General features: G+C 44.2%; 1 protein-coding gene across 1 annotated transcript in view; it reads right to left on the bottom strand.

The window, feature by feature from the left end:
• Nucleotides 1–7,344: 7,344 nt before the first annotated feature.
• Nucleotides 7,345–19,804, bottom strand: part of GNA13 (guanine nucleotide binding protein (G protein), alpha 13) — a 22,100-nt gene continuing 9,640 nt past the window's right edge. Inside the window, exons 2-3 of the mRNA XM_010146335.1 lie at nucleotides 12,594–12,644; nucleotides 7,345–8,132 (exon numbers count right to left, since the gene is read on the bottom strand). Coding sequence (XP_010144637.1) covers nucleotides 7,560–8,132; nucleotides 12,594–12,644 — 624 coding nt within the window. The 3' untranslated portion in view covers nucleotides 7,345–7,559. The remainder of the gene's footprint in view (nucleotides 8,133–12,593; nucleotides 12,645–19,804) is intronic.

Below are 19,804 nucleotides of genomic sequence, written 5' to 3'. Positions count from 1 at the left end.
CCCACCACTAGACCTTGGATTAATGTAAGAGAACCCGGCTCATCAGAAAAAGTGTGAACTATCACGCCTAGGCAACCACATCAAGATCTGCCTCGTTCATAGTCGCTGCCTTTTCTCTCTATAAAAGCTGAGAACAAAGAACAACTCCCCAGCAAAGACTGTGGGTACACAGAGTGCTCAGCGCTGAACCTCCCATCATGGCTCACACCTGTGGATCCTGGCAGCATCTGGTGCTGGAACAGCCTGGGGGGGTGAGCTGCTGGAGACCGGTCACTCACAGCTGGTGCCATCCCACAAACGTCGCTGGCATGGTCAGCATGGGAACAGCCTCGGAGCCTCCCACCCAGTGCAGAAGCTGTCTGGGGGAGTGTTGATGTTAAAATAGGGGCCCTTTTCATTTTTTCCACTCCTTCTTCCCCTTTTGGTGAAGGGGCGGCTTTCTTCTACGTAAGAGAAGTTGACTGTCCTCCAGGCACCCTAGGAGACAGAACACAGGACAGAGCCTGCAGTGTGGCTAGAAGTCATCCAAGGTTTGGCCTGGTGATGGACAGGAGAGAACTGGAACCCGGGCGGGCATTGTGGTCCCAAGTATTAACGCTGGGAAGGGAGTTGGCAGCTTCTATACAGACAAGATCCAATATCCGCTTTATTGAATATTGGAACAGGGTGTGGGGAAATCTCACTTACGATACCGCTGGATGCACAGGGGGGTCTTGTCCTTCCTCTGTTAGTCCTAAATTAATAAAACAGAGTCTGCACTGATCACCGTCATCTTACTGGGTCACCATGTTTCAGACCATCCAGGCAGAGAAATGCGATTTATTCACTGACTGCACCTGCAGACAAACACGTTCCTCCCGTATTCTGCAGTGCCCGAGAGCCCTCATCGCGCACAACCCGCTGCTCACAGCTGGCGGCTGGGAGGACACAGGCTTTAAATATTAAACCTCTGCAAGTAGTCAGAGGCACTGAAGCGGCCTCTCTGCTCACAGCAGCCAACCCCAAATCCAGCTTTGTCAGATCTAGTGCTCAACAATTAATCAAACTCCCATTTTCCTCCACAGAGGCAGGGGCTCGGCTGCACGCACAGGCGGGACCGCATCTCCCGGCTGCGGGCACATCTCGCTGCTGCTGGATGTTTGGATTTCCTACCTTCGAGTCGTCACAGCTTGTTTACTGAACTTGTGCATGACGACTGGCTCTGCCGTGGCGGGTTTCATAGGCCAGAGCGGGGCTCACTCTGATGTTGCAGGAGCTTCTTTAGGAGCAATGGTGAGAAGAACCCAGCGCCCACCAAGCTGCTGCTGCAGGAACAAACACCTTGCCCCTTGTTTTTAAGTGTGCATAGAAACACAAGCAAAGGCAGCAAAGAAATCCAATGCTTTCTAAAGCGAGGCACAAACAAACTGCTATTGCAGAACCTTGCGGGACTCAGTCTATTTGGACCCTTTTATCAATTTAATCTAGTAACTCTCCCTTCCCATACAGAGAAAACGCTTCAGCTTGTGTGGAAGCCACAGCCAAGCAGCGCGTTAGGTGGCTGGCCAGGAGTAACATGATGCTATTACCTTTTTCTGTTTGTTTTACAGAAACCCAGCAGGGGCTGGGCCAGCCCAGACTCTCATCCTGTTTCCAGCCATGTTCACCCCGATGGGTGACGGGCCCTGCTTGCTTGGCAGCCGCTCCTGCAGCACTGCCCTTCAGCTGCCCCAGGGATTAACAGCCAGGTCAGCTCGCTGGCAGGAGCGGGCTCCTGAGGTCAGCTCTGGAACCGCTCCTGCTGCCGCAGGGCAGAGCTCCGCGCCGTTCTTGTTCCCTTATGTCAGTTATTGTGTAATCACCAAGTTACTTTAACAGGAAGGAAGAGGCTCGAAAACCCAGCCTACATTCAGCTGCACACACAGGGAGGCGTTTTGTTAAATCGAGAGCTTTGTGAAAGTGAAGAAACTTCCATCGCTCACAGAAATCCTGTGTCACGCTCCCTCCCTGCCCCTCCTTTGCTTCCCCACCGCTGTGGGCCACCAGGCCCAGCCATGCCGTGAGGTTATCAGGGACTGCTGCAGAGGCCACCACTAACTAACCCATTTCTAACGAGCACTTTGGTCAACAAGAGCTTAACTAGAAGCCTGAGAGAACCTTGATGCAATTACACTTGTAATACTGGGCTTAAAAACCCAGCCAAACACGATCTGTTAAGAGTTCTGGGCGGTGCTACTTTGACTCCTCGGGTGGCTGACTGCATGTCAGGAAATACGATGCAAGTTAAAAAAGCTACCAAAAAAACTTAAGAGATTTGGTTTCTGAGTCAAAACAACATCACAAACTGTTTTCATTTGATAGAACTGTTCCAGTGCAAAAAAGTGGTCAAGAGATGAAGTGGTGATTCCTCAAACAGCCACTCAAGGAACAGGCAGGACCTGGAATTGAACATACCCCACGGCGCTGGGCTACCTTTGAGGGCATCTAACAGGTTTTTAACTCCTCATTTTGGTGAAGGAGGTGGCTCCTTCCCCCAATGAACTCTGCTCCCTGCGGTGCAGAGCCCGGGGAGAGCGTGCCCGCTCCTGTGCTCGAGAGCTACAGTCACACGCACTGTGATTTGCACAGTTTAGCTGTTACAGTTAGCAAGACGAGTGCTAATGCTGAGCATCAACTCCATCAACAAGCATGACTGCTCCGAGCGCTTCCAGCGCCTGCCAAAGGTGAGGGCTGCTGGGGAAAATGGAGCATCTCAGGCCTATGAAAAGGGACAGGCAGAAATCAATGCTCTGCTGGAGACATTGCTTCATCCTGCAGCCAGCTGTGAAACAGCTGGAGATTCGAGAGCAGACCGAGGCTTAAAAGACTAAAATCTCACCCTGAGATCCATCATTTATGCCAAGGGCTGCCACTTACAGCAGAAAACAACGCACGTCATCAATACTTTAAACCCTGAGTACCAGAGGGGCTGTGAGCGCCAGTCAGCAGTTTCCTTTCGCCTCCCTCCTGCAGCGCAAGCCATCGGGCCGGACAACACCCGGGATGAGCCCTCGGAGCAAAGCGCTTGCTTCAGCTCAGGGGCCGCCTCAATTACATGTTTTATTTGAAACACAAGGATGCAGCAGGAGCAAACATCCAGCCTTAAAAGCCACGCAACAAAAACCAGCCTGCTGGCTGCCTCCACACATGGTTAATCTGAAAGAAATCATTTCCTAATAGCCACGTGAGGCTGTATATGTTTATTCATCGTCAGTAATTTTTGTACACAAGGCAAATATTAATAGCTGAAAGGCAACACTTTTGGAGAGTATGTACAGAGCAATGTACAGGCGAGTGGAAGAGGCTTGAAACTATTCGTCGATTTAACCGTTTTATAAAAAGGAAGTGATGCTTTTTCTTCGAAGACCTCCCTTAGAAATAATTTATTGCCTATCTTGAACTAAAGCGAGGAGAAAAAAAAATGTACAATAAAAAGTAGTCCCTGGAAAGTTTATAAAAAGTTAAACATATAAAATCGTAAGCCACAAACATTTATACAAAGCTAATACAAATCTTGGTTTTGTTAAAGATCTATGAGGTTGTTACAAAATATATTTTTACATAAAGGCTTCACGTAAGGTTAAGCTCTCACTGCTACTGAAAGCGCAGGAAAGCGGATTTAAATAGTCTGCAATTCAACTTATTTTCAAGTACAATGCAAAGAAATTGCAAAATGGCACGGTACTGCGATGCTGTGTGATTAACGACAACGTGAATGGTACCATCGGAGAGACACAACCTGTGAAGTTATCTCATGGACAAGTGGGTATGGCAGGAAACCTCTGATCGCTCTGGAGCAGGAAATGTTACTCTTGGACAACGAACCTTCTCAACCGTCCTTCAAGAGAAAGAACCCGAGATGCCTGCCGGCGGCGATGGACACGTGGAACGCTCAGTCTGGAAGCACTGAGTTGCTCCCAGGCGTGGTGAGCAGATGTGGTTTGACCAAGCGGTCTGGGACTGATCACAAATGCTATGACTAGCCAAGTGTCACAACGCTGGGAACGCCCACCCCATGGGAGCGATTTGCTGCAATGATTCCAATGGGCAGAGTTTAAAGCTACTTCTCGACAGATGAGTCCAGTATGCAGCCTTGGAGATCAATGAACCCACCTGACTTCTTTGTTTTTAAGAGCAGATATTCTAGAAGAAAGCTGAAGTTTACATAAACTGATGGCTTACGCTCCCTCACACAATATACATTAAAAAAAGAAAAAAATTCAAAGCCCTGATGAACAGCCACAGTTTTCAGGTATCAATCAACTCGCTTTAACACACCGCAGCAGGGAACAGTCGCTAAAACACCGATTTCACCTTCAAATACAGGACGCTGTACAACACAGTGGTATATCTCCATGTGGTCAGTGATCTTAACTGAGCTCACTCCATTAAAGAGGACTACGGAAGTACTGGGAAACCGGATTTTCTACCAGCTTCCCACCTTCGCTAGGAATATGCCTCGACCTTGTACCACAGACTGGTTTACACGACCAAGCCTCACTCTCACCAACCGTGACTCACCTCTTTGCTCCAGGATAAAAACCAGCCTGTTCAAAACATCAACCCTCCAGCTCTTGTACCAGCATTAGATCCTGCTATAAAGAAATAATAATTTGAAACAAATCTAAAAGAAATACAACAGTACACGCTGCGCTCCTTTTCAGGAGCTAACGAAGAGCAAGCGTGAAATGGAAGAGCCCAGCGCTGACTCGGTTTGTTTAGCCAGGACGTGAACATAGGAACCATGTAAACAGTTACGTCGTGGTTAGTCGCCTCACTCCCGCTGAAGAGGTGGGAGTGGGAAACGCGAGTGATTTGACTCAGTTATTTCATTAAAATAATTCATTTCTGCCTGAGATTATTCATATAGTGCTTTTCTGCCAGGGCCTACGTTGTCAGAGATGCCCCAATCCCCCAGGGCCACCTCGCTCTCTCACAGCCCTGGTGTTCACAGGGAAAGCGATCCGAAAGAATTACAAACAGGGGGGTTGTGTCGCTTCAGGGAAGAAGCTGCTGAGTGTTTTTCCCACTGAGCTGATGTCAGAAGGGCCCAGCACCGTGGTGACACTGCCTGCATCCTTACACTGACAGCAGCTTTGAGGAGCTCTAGTAAATTAACAAGTCCCTCGACACAAAATTCATCAACTTTTACATAAACAGATGTGTTTAGAACAAATTCCTGGTAATCTTCATATCATCCACTATCTTTAGTCTTTTCTGCAATCATCTAGTCTGACACCCTGCAAAACACCTACTGCAGACCCTCTCCAAATTATTTTTATCAGAGCAGAGGTAAGTCTCTTTCTTGAAAATAAACTTGTTCAGACAACTGTCAGCAAAGGAAATAACCAGAACTGCCGCTCCTCCTGTTGACTCACAAGGGCATGGATTCGCTCAGTTTCAGCTTTCCAGCACTGGACTTTGTTAGACAGAAGTTTGCTCATGTAGCATTTATAGCTCAGCCCAATCAACCTGCCACCCTTCTCCAGAGAGGGAGAACGTGGGACTCCCATGATAGGTGTGTTGGCTACAAGCCTTTTCTGAGGTCTCTACTTCTTCATCCCTCTTGAATTGCTCACATGTGATGGGAACACATCAGACCAGAAGTAATCATAGCCGTGTCCAGTAAGGAGCCAAAATCTCAATACCCCCACCTAAAGATTCTATTAATTCTCCTGACATCAGTGCTGCACCCAGGCTTTATGTTTAGATCATGCACTGTGACTTCTCCCAAGCTCCTGTCAGCATTCCTTCCTCCCCGAATAGGGCCTTGCAGCAGAAACCGCAGCCTAATCCATGACTACTCACTGGATGACATAAAAAAATAGAGGTCTTCCAAAGCACCTAACTAAATAAAAATACACTATTCCCCTTCTACTGCCAGGAGAACGAGGTACAGAGATGTTAATACAACTTACAGTCACAGTAAGTAAACGGCTAAGTTCAGAAGATAGGCAGCTTTCCTATGTTCTAGCAGGGACACTGCTCCAAGCAGTGAGAATATCATGTCACACCGCTCACCACACGCGCGGTATGTCAATAAAATTCATTTCAGAAAGTATTGGCCAGCATCATGATCCACAGGAATTGGCCAGTTCCACGGGGCAACGTGGCAAGCTGAACTACCTACGGGACACCACGCTCTGGGGGGATCGTGGCAGCGGCACTGCTTTTTAAAACACAGGCCCACAAGCTTTCTCTCACGTAGTATCCTGTGCGGTGTATGAGTTTCGCTGGGCAAGAAGTATTTTTTATTATTTTTTTTAATCATGTGGCAATAGTAACCCCCTCTAAAAAAAAAAACAAAACCACTGCAGTGGAACTTTTGGTAAAATATTCTCAGCCACATGCAGCACTTGGAGTACGCTGTGCAATGAATTTGGCTCAAGTACACTTAGGATTGCTAAACCCAACTGGAAAGTCTCAGAAAGAACCTCATCAGCTGAAGCACGTTCTGCTGTGACGTGTTCTTTTTTCAGAAGAAAACATTAATCTTCACGGTGTCAGCTACACAAGGCCTCTGCTGGGAACACGTATGCTCAGGTAAGGCCACTGAAAATGGCATAGGACAGAACACAAGGAGGCACTTAGGTTTGCAAGTACTTCTCTCCGTCACTGAACACCCGCTGATTAAGATGAGGCACACTGTAAGAAGTCATGAAGGAAGTAAGAATAAACCAGTGCTATCTTAAAGCGCTTCAAGAACAGGTAAGGTACCTACACGTAACATCTGGTTAGCGAAGATAAGAGATACAAACTTAGCTTGCTCCCCCTTCCCACATCAGAATTTCAAGAGGACCGTATGACAGTGCTCTGTGCTTTGCCATGGCTCTACAATGTACGTACGTACAACGCGATAGAGTGAAACCGTGTCCTGTGCCATCCACTAATTCCTCGTCACTAGACCTCTGTCTGTGTTAGTACTTCCCACCAGGTACGTCTGACACTCCCAATCCAAGTATTTTTGAAGCACCTCCTAGTCAAACCCCATGCAAAGATTTATACTTGAGCGGGGAGTACGTTACCCCCAGGAATCCTGGTTTCCAACAGCTGATTCCAATGAGAGATTGATGGGATTTCTAACCAGCAATACACCTGAGAAATCATACATCAGCTATGGTGCTATGGTATCACAGTCTTTGTAATGAAGTTACATGTGAGAAGTTTCTCCCCCCACCCTCAAATTACTGCCACAGTCCAATAATGGCGACAATTTCATTGAAGTTTGGACTTGGAATTCTGAAGGTGGAATGAATTTTCTACAATAATGTACGTGTTTGTAAAAGATCAAATTCATCACTTTACAGGTGACTTAGACATAGGCCTGCTATAAAAATTACAATTTGAGTCAACTTGAAGCTACACTGGAAGAGATTAAGCCTGAATTTCTGCAGAAATTGGCAATAATGTGTTCAGCAGCAGCTTTTAGCCACATATCGAGAAGTCTGACAGGATCTGGATTTCTCTACTCCTGCTGTAAACTTCTAGTTAAAAAAAAAAAAACCACACAAAAGTTACTCAAATAAAAATGTCTTTGTACATCACTGTAACATCAGCTGCTTGAGGTTGTCGTGAAGGATGGTATCCTTAACATCACGGAAAACTAGCCGGATGTTTTCTGTGTTAATAGCGGTGGTGAAGTGGTGGTAGAGGGGCTTCTGCTGCTGGTCCCGGCGTTTAGTACGAAAACAATCCACCAGGAATTTCTGGACATCTGTTAAGCAGTGGGGGTTCCCTTCAAACTCTGGAAAATAGTCTTTGATGCTCACTTTTTGTACTTTTTCCTCAAGCAAGTCCGTCTTGTTTAAGAAGAGAATGATTGAGACATTGCTGAATACCCGGTTATTGACTATTGTTTCAAAAATGTTCAGGGATTCCGTAAGGCGATTCGTTTGCCGATCCTCCATGAGCACTTGGTCAAATTCACTCGAGGAAACAAGGAAGAGTATTGAGGTGACGCTGTCGAAGCATTCGAACCATCGTTTCCGTTCTGACCTTTGGCCACCTACATCAACCATTTTGAAAGGAACATTTTTTATTTCAAAGTCGTACTCGTGAATCCCTTTTGTGGGTCTTCGTGCCAGCAGTATATCTTGCTGCGAGGGAAGATAATCCTAAAAAAAAAAAAAAGAAAGGAGAGTTTGCCGATTAGGGTAAAAGTCACAGACATGGTGATCACAGCTGACCTGCCACTGAAGCAAAAGTTTGCAGAGGAACAGCATGAGGTTTTGAATATGCATGTGTGTATATTTATATGCCAGCACTGAGTGTTTCGGAAAGATCTGGAATCCAAAGCAGGAAACACATCCAATATTAAACCAAAACATGTACCCCAGGGAACTGCAGCTCTCTATTTGTCACAAGCCAAGGATCCATAAAGAACCTGGGAGGTGGACCATCAATCCCTCATGCCAGTTTCCCCCATTCCGGATTAGTTTTTGCTTCATTCACCCTCTTCCCACAAAGCTGGGAAACATGCTGGCTGCCAACACTGCAGTGCAGCAAATGGGGTCAAAACAGGTTTCTCTAATCATGAACCACAATATATCCCATCCTAACCACGGGCACTCAGTCCCTCTTGTGTTCTCATGCACAAGAGCTGCTAGAGAAAAGAGCTGCTCCACTAAATCCTTTTTAAGGCAATGAATTATGTCAGAAAAGCAAAACCTCGGCAGCTTGCTGTGTTTGTGCTGTGGATCTTTCACATCCAGCTGTATCAATCCAAAAAGTCCCTTCTATTGGCTGTGTGCCACGTGGGTGAGCTCCCACTGCCTGTGTTCATCCAAAACATACTGTGCAACTAGCAGAAGAACCAGGCAGTTGAAGGCAGCAGCGCCGAGACAGCTGTACCCTGGAGTTCTGCAGCCTGCCTTTTCCCCCTGAGTTAGGCGGGCAGGGTAAGTGGGTGTTCACTGTTTTTTTGACTGTTACATGAACAGTCATCACCAACGGATGCAGATGCTAACGGGGAGATGAATTCTTATCAGTCAGCTTTCAAGAGCATGAAATCCAAGACTTGTACCAGGGATTTCTCCATTCTTAGACCTACACTTTTGCACATGGTCCAAGTCTTCCTGCTATTTAAAAGCGCATGGGTAACCGACAGCTGGCTGACGCTGGGCCTCAAAGCTTTGTTGTTCACTTGTTTTGGAAACTCTTCCTTACATTTTTCCAGCATTTCTCACAACTTCAGAGAGTGTGATTTTGGTTTCAGGGCTGGAATTTTAGTCTGCTCTTAGTGAATGACCTATCATTGTCCTTTGCTGGTTACCAGACTGGGGAGCTTTTATGAAGACTATGGTCCAGAAAGTCTGATTCAACTTGTAAGCTGGGGCGGGGGGCACAAACACCCAACCACACACCAATTCAAACACTGGTATTCCACGTTTAAGGCAGGTGGGCAAGTTTGATCCACAGCCTTTAAGAAAGCTATTTTAAAAATCGTGAAGTGAGAGTAATGTTCCAAACCTTCCAGGATCACCTTGCTTCACTGAGTGAGCTCAAAAGTGAAACTAGTAAGAGACAGACTGTTTGGTTTGAACTCCCAGGTTTCTTTATTTGAGTGCCCATGACTAAGGCGCTGATTTTTATTGTGGCACGAATTACAAAGCAGCTCTCTGAAGTGCAGGCTCCCCACCCTGCACTTTTTGCTGTAGTACTGTTATATATCCAAAACCCGCACCCCTAAACCCGCAGGAGAGCCAAGCTGCTCGAGCAGGACTGTGTTCTCTCCAAACAGCAACAGACGTGCTGCCACCCACTTGGCTGATTCAAGGAAACAACTTGAAAGGGTAGTAAGATTTTTCTCTCAGTTACATTTACCTTGGGACTTCTCTACCAAAATTTGTTAGAGGGAGAACAGAGGAATCGAGCAATGACTGTATCAAATATCGCTAGGTACATGTGAAAGGATGTTGAGTTAAAGCTGAGTGTTAAGTTTAGGTAAGAGAACGTTGCAGGCTCGACACTTATTCCAGCCTTCAAACAGGAACATGTAATTGTTCATGTTCAGGAAGTTAGTCTCAAGTCTTCAAAACGAAACCAGAAAGGAAAGCTCAGGAGTGATTGAAATTATTGAAGTAAATAAATAAAACCAATTAATACAATAGGCAAAGCCAGTCAATATTGAAAGCAGAGCACAAACTCCCCTGGGAGTTGGCCTGTAGTGTTCATCAGTGAAGAACAAGGAGCACATCCCTAGAATTCCTAACCAACTCCCTCTCGAGCGTTGCTTGTTTGAAACTCCTTCCACACTTGCAACCACAAATAAAATCCTTCCAAGTGCTTTCAATTTCTACATGCGCAGAAGAGCTGCCGTGTTTTGTACCAGGTACTGGCTACTCTGACTCAAGTCTGCAGAGGAGAAAACAAGGGTACAAGCACTCGGGGTACGGCCACCGTTTGGCTACAGGAAACCAAATACAACTCCTCAGAATTCTCCCAGTACTTTAGTTACCTTTTTGAAGAATGATTATGTTTTCTCTCTCATGCCCAGACCCCTGTGGCAATTCTGAACCAGCCCTTTCTCGCTGCTGGTCCCATTCTCCGTATCTGGAGACAGCAGCATTAGGTGACTAATTTCCTTGGACAGCACTGAGGATTGTTTTAACAGTCAACATTTTGCCATTGTCAATCAGTACTGTTCATGCAAGCATCCCCAAACACGTTCTTCTTTTCTACGCTTCACCCTGTTTTCTATGTTGTCTGTTTTGTTTTCCATGTTTTTCCATTTTTGGTTTTTGTTTGTTTTTCTTGCAGGGGAGGTTTGTTTGGTTTCTGCTTTATTTTCTGTGCAGCTCTCCCCAAGGATACACACTGATATTGACTCAGAACATGGGCTTTCTTCCTGAATTATCTCCTTCCTCAAATTCACTCTGGCCTGTTTTCTTCTAAAGGACTCCTTTGGTTATCAGGTAGCTCTTTTGGTTATCACACCATCGTTTGCCTAGTTGAAATTAGAATTTAAGGCATGACTACAATCCAATCACTACATGGAGAGCCATGTCTGCCTCCAAGATATTTTGAATACATGTAGTCTGCACTGGCAGTTGAAACAACAACAAACAGTGGCGAGGAATCCAGCAATCCCACGTGTGTATGCCAGCCAGCTACTCTTATTTTGCTGATCTGAATAAATCTGAACATTAAGTTCTCTTCCCTGCACGCTGTTATCGTCGGCTCCCTTTCGGCAAGAGGCACAGGAATCGCAGCTCTATCTGTGTATAAGCAATTCATTGCAGGCCAGCCCAGGTGTATCAGATAACAGATAAGAACAGTAAAATACTTATATTAATGCAGTTGGGGCAAATAATCATTAGATAAATCTTGCATTTGGTAAGACTAAACCAGAACCACCTATCACATCTTTCACTCTGTAACAAAACTTAAGAGAGCGCTTTTTCCACGATGACCTAACATTTAGTGTGACAGCAGATCCCTCTCGACACCATTTCGTCTCACTTTAAACTGGAAAAGTTGTAATTCAGAGCTCAGTGTTCCCACAGAAACACCAGACCTGCAATAAGTGTGTGTATAAAAAAACCATAAAAATACCTGTGAGTTCAAGTGTCACTTGTGAATCAAAGAATGGACCAAGGTTTCTAAATAAAGAACTTCGAAAATAAGCTGCAAAAATCTTTACCCAAATGTGTCAAAAAACCCCTTTGAAACAGAAGTGGCATTGGATTCAAGACCATGGGAAATTCACCAATAGCAGCAAGTTTGGCAGTTCAAGTGGGTGCAGTTCTTGTATTGCCTTATAACTCAAGACTGAATCAAAATCCAGAGAGTGAGTGCTGGAGTTCTCAAGCAAGATGCCTGGGCAGCATATGCACACTGTGAGGTGATTACCACTGCTCCAGTTAGAGAGCTGACGTTCAAAGCAGAAAAATAGTCTGGCTGAAAATTAAATTTTTACCTGTTAAAAAGAAAAATTAAATTAAGCAAGATGTAGCAGCACTCAGTTGAAGGGGGTTGGGTCTGTCATCATTTGTTGGCCATCAGCTGGAAATGACCACGGAGTTCAAGCTACCATCCCGTTTTCAAAGCAGTTTTCCCACATGCCATTTGCAATACATGACTGCTGAGTGTTGGCACAGAGTTTCACTAGTCAACAGTAACCAACACTTCTATCAAAAAGTATTCTACAGATGTTTCAGCTTTTCCTCAGAGAAAACAGGGGTTTTTTCTGTACAAAGTTTATTTTAAAGTACATAGTACAGAAAGGTACTGCTGCCCTGTGCCCTGATTTCACTTAGTGCTCCTTCCTGGATCTGGAAACCCAAAAACTGGTCATTCTTTTGCTATCAGTGCTGAAGGGCCACTTTAACAGTCTTCTGACTAGACAAGCATTTGTAACTTGGTTTTTGTTTCTACAGAAGTTTTATTTCCAGACAGTCTCCTGGCCCTTGCATTGCCCTGCGTTTTTGACGTGTCAGTGATGAACTGCTGAGATAACAGGACAACCAAAGTTAACTGAAGTTATTTGAGTAGACACTAATGACATTTCATCTGTTTAAAACCCAGAGATCACAAAGACTACTTAAAACTCAAGACTGAAAAGAAAAAGAACTTACTGGTTCTCCAAGTTTATCCAAGTTGTCCAAGAAATACTTTACAGACTCCCCCTAAAAACAAAGCAGATGGTTACTTAAGTAAGTGGCAGACTTGATCCACATAGTTTACATTCTGAAGTCCAGTTAATTTACCAAAATCTCGATTTACGTGTTGAAAGCTTTAATCATGACCACTATCCCAAGTACACAACTGAAGTTTTATTTTTAGATCAGTTAATATTGAAGCTTATAAGCATAGATAGGCACGTTTATAACAGTTAAATTCTTTCCAAGTTTAGGATTGCTAAACAAATCCTCCAGTGTTATCCACAGGAAATCAATGAAGCAACCACACCTTTATTAGGAAGAGAGACATTCAATTCTCCTAACCCTTTGAAGAGTCTGCACATACAGGCATTCAGGTACAGGGATTAACCACCAGAGAGAAGTTAATTTATAACTGCGTTGCCAGGCGATCCCATTCAGACAGGTACTTCCCCTGAGCACAGCAATGACCCGCAGAACAGAGGACAAGAAAGCACCACATATGAAGCATTTTACTAAAGTTTCCTATCAGAGACCGAGCTGGAGAAGAACTCCCTACCCTGGGAGTACCGAAGAGAGCGCCACGCTGCCACCCAGCATGATACAGATTATCTCCCGGATTCAAGCCATCACTGTCCTCGCAAATAGTAATCGCAGTTTTTAATCCCTTCAGTAATGCGGAACTAAAGTTTTTTTACTGTAAGCCTGAACTACAGTCACCTCTGCAGAACTCTGTTGGCGTGCTGGGATGTAGGAAGAGCTCTTACAAGGATGGTGCTGAACCTGAGTTCACCTGTGATAGGTAATGTACTGATGGAATTTATTGCAAGGGAAAGCAGCACCTTTTTAGGATGCTCTGCATCATCACAGAAGCAGAAATATCCTTCCTACTGAAAGCTCTTGGTTTCCAAGCTGTAATTTATTTACTTTATAGTAAATGCAGAAAGGAAGCCATCTGTGTTTTCACTCTGCCAATGGCAGATTCTGACAATTTTCTTGATGAGAAATTCAAGAAGCATCCAAGGCTGGGGCAGCTACACCTAAGACAGACAAGTGAATTGGGACAGCAGTTACACCCCGCACTTCAATGTGAACTCTGCAAACTTATCTAGGAGGAGTATCAAAGCTCAATATTAAACTATGTCATCTCAGCAGCAGTAACATAGGCTAAACAGTCCAAAAAGGGTTCTGGCAGACGCAGAAACCAGGTACATTTCCACGTTTTTCAGGTACTAAAAAATGTCAGATAAATGTAAGTAGACACGCCTTCAAATGTGCAATTTGAACATCAACTTTTAATTGGGCAAGACTGGGACTCGGGTTGAAACATGCCTTGAGTTTGACACACCTGCAAGGAAGAAGTCCACACAGTTCTACTACCTTGTTTTACCTGCTATTTGTCTTAATAGCACCAATTTTCTCCAGGGTGACAAACCGCAGCAGTAACACTAAACCATCCTAAAGCCTGGCACCATACACCAGAACTGCGTGCATGATGGCAGTATTTTACACCTGCATCTTTTCCAGCACTTCAGAAATCCATTCTCGGTCCTGTAAGGGAAGTGTACTTGGAAGAACATTCCTATTTCAAAGGAAAGAGAAATATGTAACCTTGACGTACAAACCCATCAAGCTTCCCAAGCAGGAGTGACAGGATCTGAATTCAGGCCTTCCAAGTAGTAAGACTACTGTCTGCAGCTGAATATGATGAGAAAATAAAGTTTAAGGTCAGACTATTTCTTTTTTAGGTCCTAGTAGGAGCTGGCAACCCTCTCTCCTCTCCAGGACAAATCAGCCAGATTTCCAACTCATTATTAAATGGAGGGATTTATTCTACAATACCTGGATCTCAGAGGCTATAAGAAAATACATCTCTGTGTGTGTGCGTGCATGTATGTATTTGTATCTTAGACAGCTCTTTTTTATCCTACTTACAGCAAAGCCTACTCCCTAAGGAAGCATTAACTCCGCAGTACTGGCATGCACTAGTTACTGCCTCTTCTTTAAGCCTCAGGACTCACTGCTGCTGCAATGGATTGAGCAGCTGGAGCAGACACATAAAACAGCCTGTAAAGGTCACAAAAAACTCTCAGATGCAGCTTCCCAAAAGAGGGGACTTCCTGAAAACACAAATGTAAAATACACCGTCCTGCAGCAACAGCAATGCTCTAGAGCCACACATCCAACACTGAAGTAACTGGCAAAGCACTGCAAGAAGACTGCTTAGATTTCCAGGCAGTCATGTGCAAAGCCAATGGCAGACAACTGTCAAGGTGGCCATTCTGAAACTCAACAGATTAAAGTTAAAAGCACTCAGTTACAAACATAATACAGGTAATTAAGCAGTGACGTGCCAGTTTCCACACCTCTGGCTCAGTCCGTGGGTTCTTTCCTTTTGAAAATCAGACAACTCATATGTCACACCAAGCCAGTGAACTCTGTATTTAAGAATAAAAGTTGTTCAATCTCTGGCTTTTATCGATTTGCACTGCATCGGCTTCAATTTCTCCATCTGTTCTTGCAGCCTGTTCCTCCATATCACGTAGCTACACGCCCGTGCCTTGACTAGTGGCCATTTTTGGTCCAACCTGGACATCTTCACGTTAGCAGGCGGAGCTCTGCTCACTACAGCTGCTCTTGAACAGCAAACTCCACAGACTGTTATCAGAACACAATGCTGCAGAACTGAATGGTTCTGACCCATTTTAAACAAGCTTCAAAGAGGCGGCATTCTAAAGCAGCCAGGCAAGACTCCCGATCCTCTTCCAAAAGGGTGATCCGATATGCTTTAAGCAATAATGAAGAGAAACCCACTGCAAAACCCATCACACAACTACCAAGGGAACTCTCAATGTCAGCAATTGTTACAAACGGGTAAGAAAATTATCTATTCACTACAAGAGCGGCTCCAAAGACAGCTTCTGCATTAGGCTACTTTTTCTTGATATTAGATACAGAACTCTGTAAATCGATGACAGTGGCTGCATTTAAATGGCTGTATCCAACATTCTAAAACGTCTCTTTAGGCAAACCGTAAACTCTCTGGTTTACTCAAGATGACTAGTAAAGAGAAACTGGGTTTCCCCACTCTGCTGCACCAACCCCCGCGTGGCTCACCCCATCCAGCCCCTGCCACAAGGTTGCTGCAGCTGTGGATCTGCTGCTGTCATGCCACGGAGGAGCCAAAATCAATGCAAGGCTGAGGAACTGCAGATCTGCCCCATTAAAAAACTGTTCTCCATTACACTCCCCTTGTCTTCACATCCGTGTTTTGTGAACACGTAAAATGGAAATTTAAATAAAAGATGTAGTAAAAAAATAGAGGTGAAGGGGTTAATTAGTCACAGGTGAATGTTTAGTGGGTTTTTTAAATGCAGGTGAACCCTTTAAAATCATTTTTGCAGCTGAGCAGTTCTGAACTGCCAACAAGCGTGCTTGAAGGTTCCAATGACCCATAACTGCAGGAACCACACGTTGAACCCTGCTCCTCACTGGCTGCTTCCTTCTACTTTACTTAAAGCTCAGGCCCAAAGATGCCATGAGAATTCACAAAATTAAACACAGGCCTGAGCGTGTTTCTCATGTGCCTATTGATATACTGCGATAAAGCAAACTTCTTGCACCCACACACACCCACAAACTAGTACAGCAGAACAAATGGCCTACACCGTAGCTTCTGCGACCTTCCAGTGTTAGGTGAACTGCGCTCTGCTCTTTTAATGCAGTATTAAAATAAATCATATCAGAATATCACTTTTTTTTTTTAATTGCTTGTAGAAGATGCTCTTTTTTGTTCGGATGGAGTATACATACATCAGCTGCAGCCCTTCAGCCTCCTCCTGATTCAGAAATGCATGTAAACCACAGGAAGTTGACTGTTAAATAACTTTATTTGTAACTGTCAAGTATTCCATTTTCAGAAAGGTTTGATTCAGAACAGCTTGCATGCCTCCTAGAGTCCTGTGATCCCCACTGAAGGAAGCCGAGTCATTTCACTGTGAACATTTACAAGAAATACAGCTAAATCCAATTCTTATCAAGATAGTTACTGCTGCAACAGCAGCTTCCTTCAAAACACTGCGTTTATTTTAACCAGTTCTGCTCGCGCCTGTACAATGAAGTATCTCACAGTCTGTGTGATGCACTTGCTCTACAAAGACGGGACTTCAGCACATATTGGCCATTTCCCTGTAGGACAACGGTGAATTGTGGCTGTTCGTGTGGCCATCTGAAGTAAACCAGAGCAGCCACCTTTCATCAACAAAACAGGGCACAGAGAAAGATTACCAGCTGAAATGCTGCTAAGGAGCGCCTAAAGCAAAAGTAACCACAGAAGTACTTCTGGGGAGTTAAAAAAAAAATCCCAGACTGCATGAAATACACAGCAGATGAACACATCTTTTAAAGCCAGGAAGTGGCACCAATTCATTTGGTTTCCATGAGGACAATGTCAGCAATCTAAATATGATTTGTTGAAACCTTGGCATGGCCAAATAGCTTTTTAGGCTGTTCTAGGAGAACGCAGACACTACATTTTCCCCAACAGCATTCACTTAAAAAAAAAAAAAAAGACACGAGAGAAAAAGCATCAAATGAAGATTTAGTCATCACGAGGTTTAAAGAAAAACGTACAATTTATCAAACCATCTACGTCTGGCTGCAAGTTCAGTGGAACATACTGAACTGACAAGACTTATTAAGTATATGAAAGAATAAAGCAGATCTTTAAAGAAAATGGGAGACAGAACTTAGAGCTCTAGATTAGAATTACAGAAACCACCATTTTCTTTTCCTGACCTTACTTGAATTACTGGGAAAAGAGAAACAAAGTTTTCCTATGTTATTTAATAAAAAAAAACCAACCAAAACCCCACAAACAAACAGCAAAAACAACAACAAAAAAGCTTTTTCAAAAGTTGAGTTTAGAATAAAAACAGGGAACTGCAATGTTTTGAGGCTGGCATGTACGTGCCTAAACTGACACACAAACCAAACCATCCATAACACAGGAAAAGCAGCTTGAAGGAAGAAAGATGATGAAGGAACAACCAGAGCCTTAAAATTCTGCATCTTACAACACCCTAGCAACCCTCACAGCATACACTTCATTATGTATTGGGGTTTTCTTCCTGTTGGAGGCTTAATCCTGATAAATCCATATCTGAGGATTTTTGGGAAGGAACCCAGAAAAAAGAATCTCGGACCTCTATTTTCTTGACGTCCCACTCCAAGCTGATTCAAATGAAGACTGACTGCAAATCAATACTGCCACTACCAAAGCGTCACCAGATGTCTTCAGAAATTTCAGTATTGAGCACAGAGATAATTAATGGAGAGGAGTGCTAGTCAAAACAATGCAGATTTCCTAGCGGGAGAGGTATTAGCGAACACTACAACCTCCTGCCTTCCACCTGAACGAGGGAAGTCCATAACAGGACACCAAAGAGGCAGATGATACCATTATGCTATGAATGCACCTAGCCCGAATTATACTATTGAGCTCAAATCCACAGCTATCTTGACTGTCAGACCAGTAGAAGCTGAATCCAGTCTTATGTCGAGAAAGTGAATTGGTTTGGTTTCTTTTACTAGCCTCAGACTTGGAGGTAAATAAAATAACCTCAGTTCCTTCACAGCTTTCAGGTTTCTACAGACTACCATCTCAGCAGCCACTCCTCCCAGTGCCTTCTCTCAAGGATTTCTCCTTCAAACATGCCCCATTCAACAGAACAAAACTTCAACACATTCACATCTAGAACTTGTTTATTCAAGGAACTAAATACAAAATTCAGATACTTTCCCTATTTTATAGCAGCAACTCAGCCACTTGCCTAGTATCTCCTAAGAGGAAGGGAAACTTTTTATTTCCCAATTGCCGCCCTTATGCTCTATCGCTTGATATAGCGCTCTTTGTTTAAGCAGTAGTTTTATTAGCTGAGTTTCAGGAGTTTACAATAAGCATGTACAATAACAAATTTTTAATAAGGGGGCTAGAAGTATTTAGGGAAAAGTGTTGAGGTAAGCAATAGCGTATTTACTTACCAAACTGCAAGTATGCTAAAACAAAACACATTTCCTGGAGAGAAGCATGTTTCTTTTCTCTAAGTGTTAATTATGGCCATAGTTATGTTAAATCCAGCACAAACTGGCACTGCTGCCAAAACAAAGCAGTCCCCGCTTATGCCCACATGGGCATTATTGCAGTGAACTGCTTGGTGTTAAACCAATCCCTCCCTGCCCAGGAAGGGCCCACAGCTCTAAACCTTCTTCACTGTTGCCAGTGGAAGTACTAACGGTCCAGCTTCCGAACGGCTGAAGCACAAGCACAGATCAAGATCAGGCAGTTCAGGATCTCCTGGCTTCTGTCTCTCCAGCTCAGTCATTTGAATAGTTCTTTAAAAAGCTTTAAAGAGATAAAAATTAAGTGCATTGGGATTAATTGTCACTTTTGAGTAAGACTGGGGAGTTTCAGACACAGGCTACTTTTGCTTATACAGGAGTTCAAAATAATCCTGCTCTCCACAACACGTCAGAAATGCGTCACAGCTCATCCCACCTCAGCACTATCCTGTTTCCTCTTTCCAGCACCTCCTGCGTGCAGCTTGAGTGGCATTTGACATTTTTCAAAGCAACCAGAACTGCATCACGCACAGTAGAAGTGAAACCTGTCTCACATTCAGTCACACAAACTGTGTATCTGTCCTAAAAACAGGAAAGGTGGAAGTCCCGACTCAGACGTAATCTTTTGTAAATCCTTTAGGTAGCAGAGCAGAACCTACATTCACAACAGCTGCACCACATCGGGTGGAGGACGCTCAACAGCATGAAGCTACAAAAGCACCAAGAAAGGGAGGAGTCGCACCAAGAAAGGGAGGAGTCGCACCAAGTTTATTTCACAAGTGACATTTTTATCTTGCATAATGGCATTAACAAAAAGAAAGGTGAAGGGGTTTAAGAAGGGTTTTAACCCAATAATATCCCTTTAATCTATTATCCCCTATTTACCATGTAATCCAATTAATCCATAATTCTCAAAATGTGGATAACAAATGGAGAAAGACAGAGCACGCCAGCCTGAGCTCCTGCACCACAACCTCCCAGCAGTGCCTGCAAGCTGCTGGGTGCCCTAGAGATCTGCTATGGCTGGCGGACCCCAAAAGCCGGGGGGGGAAGGGGGGGGGGAGAGA

This window comes from Buceros rhinoceros, unplaced genomic scaffold (genome assembly GCF_000710305.1).
Source record: "Buceros rhinoceros silvestris isolate BGI_N320 unplaced genomic scaffold, ASM71030v1 scaffold42050, whole genome shotgun sequence".
Classification (NCBI taxonomy): domain Eukaryota; kingdom Metazoa; phylum Chordata; class Aves; order Bucerotiformes; family Bucerotidae; genus Buceros; species Buceros rhinoceros.
This window is presented reverse-complemented; position numbering and strand designations above follow the sequence as displayed.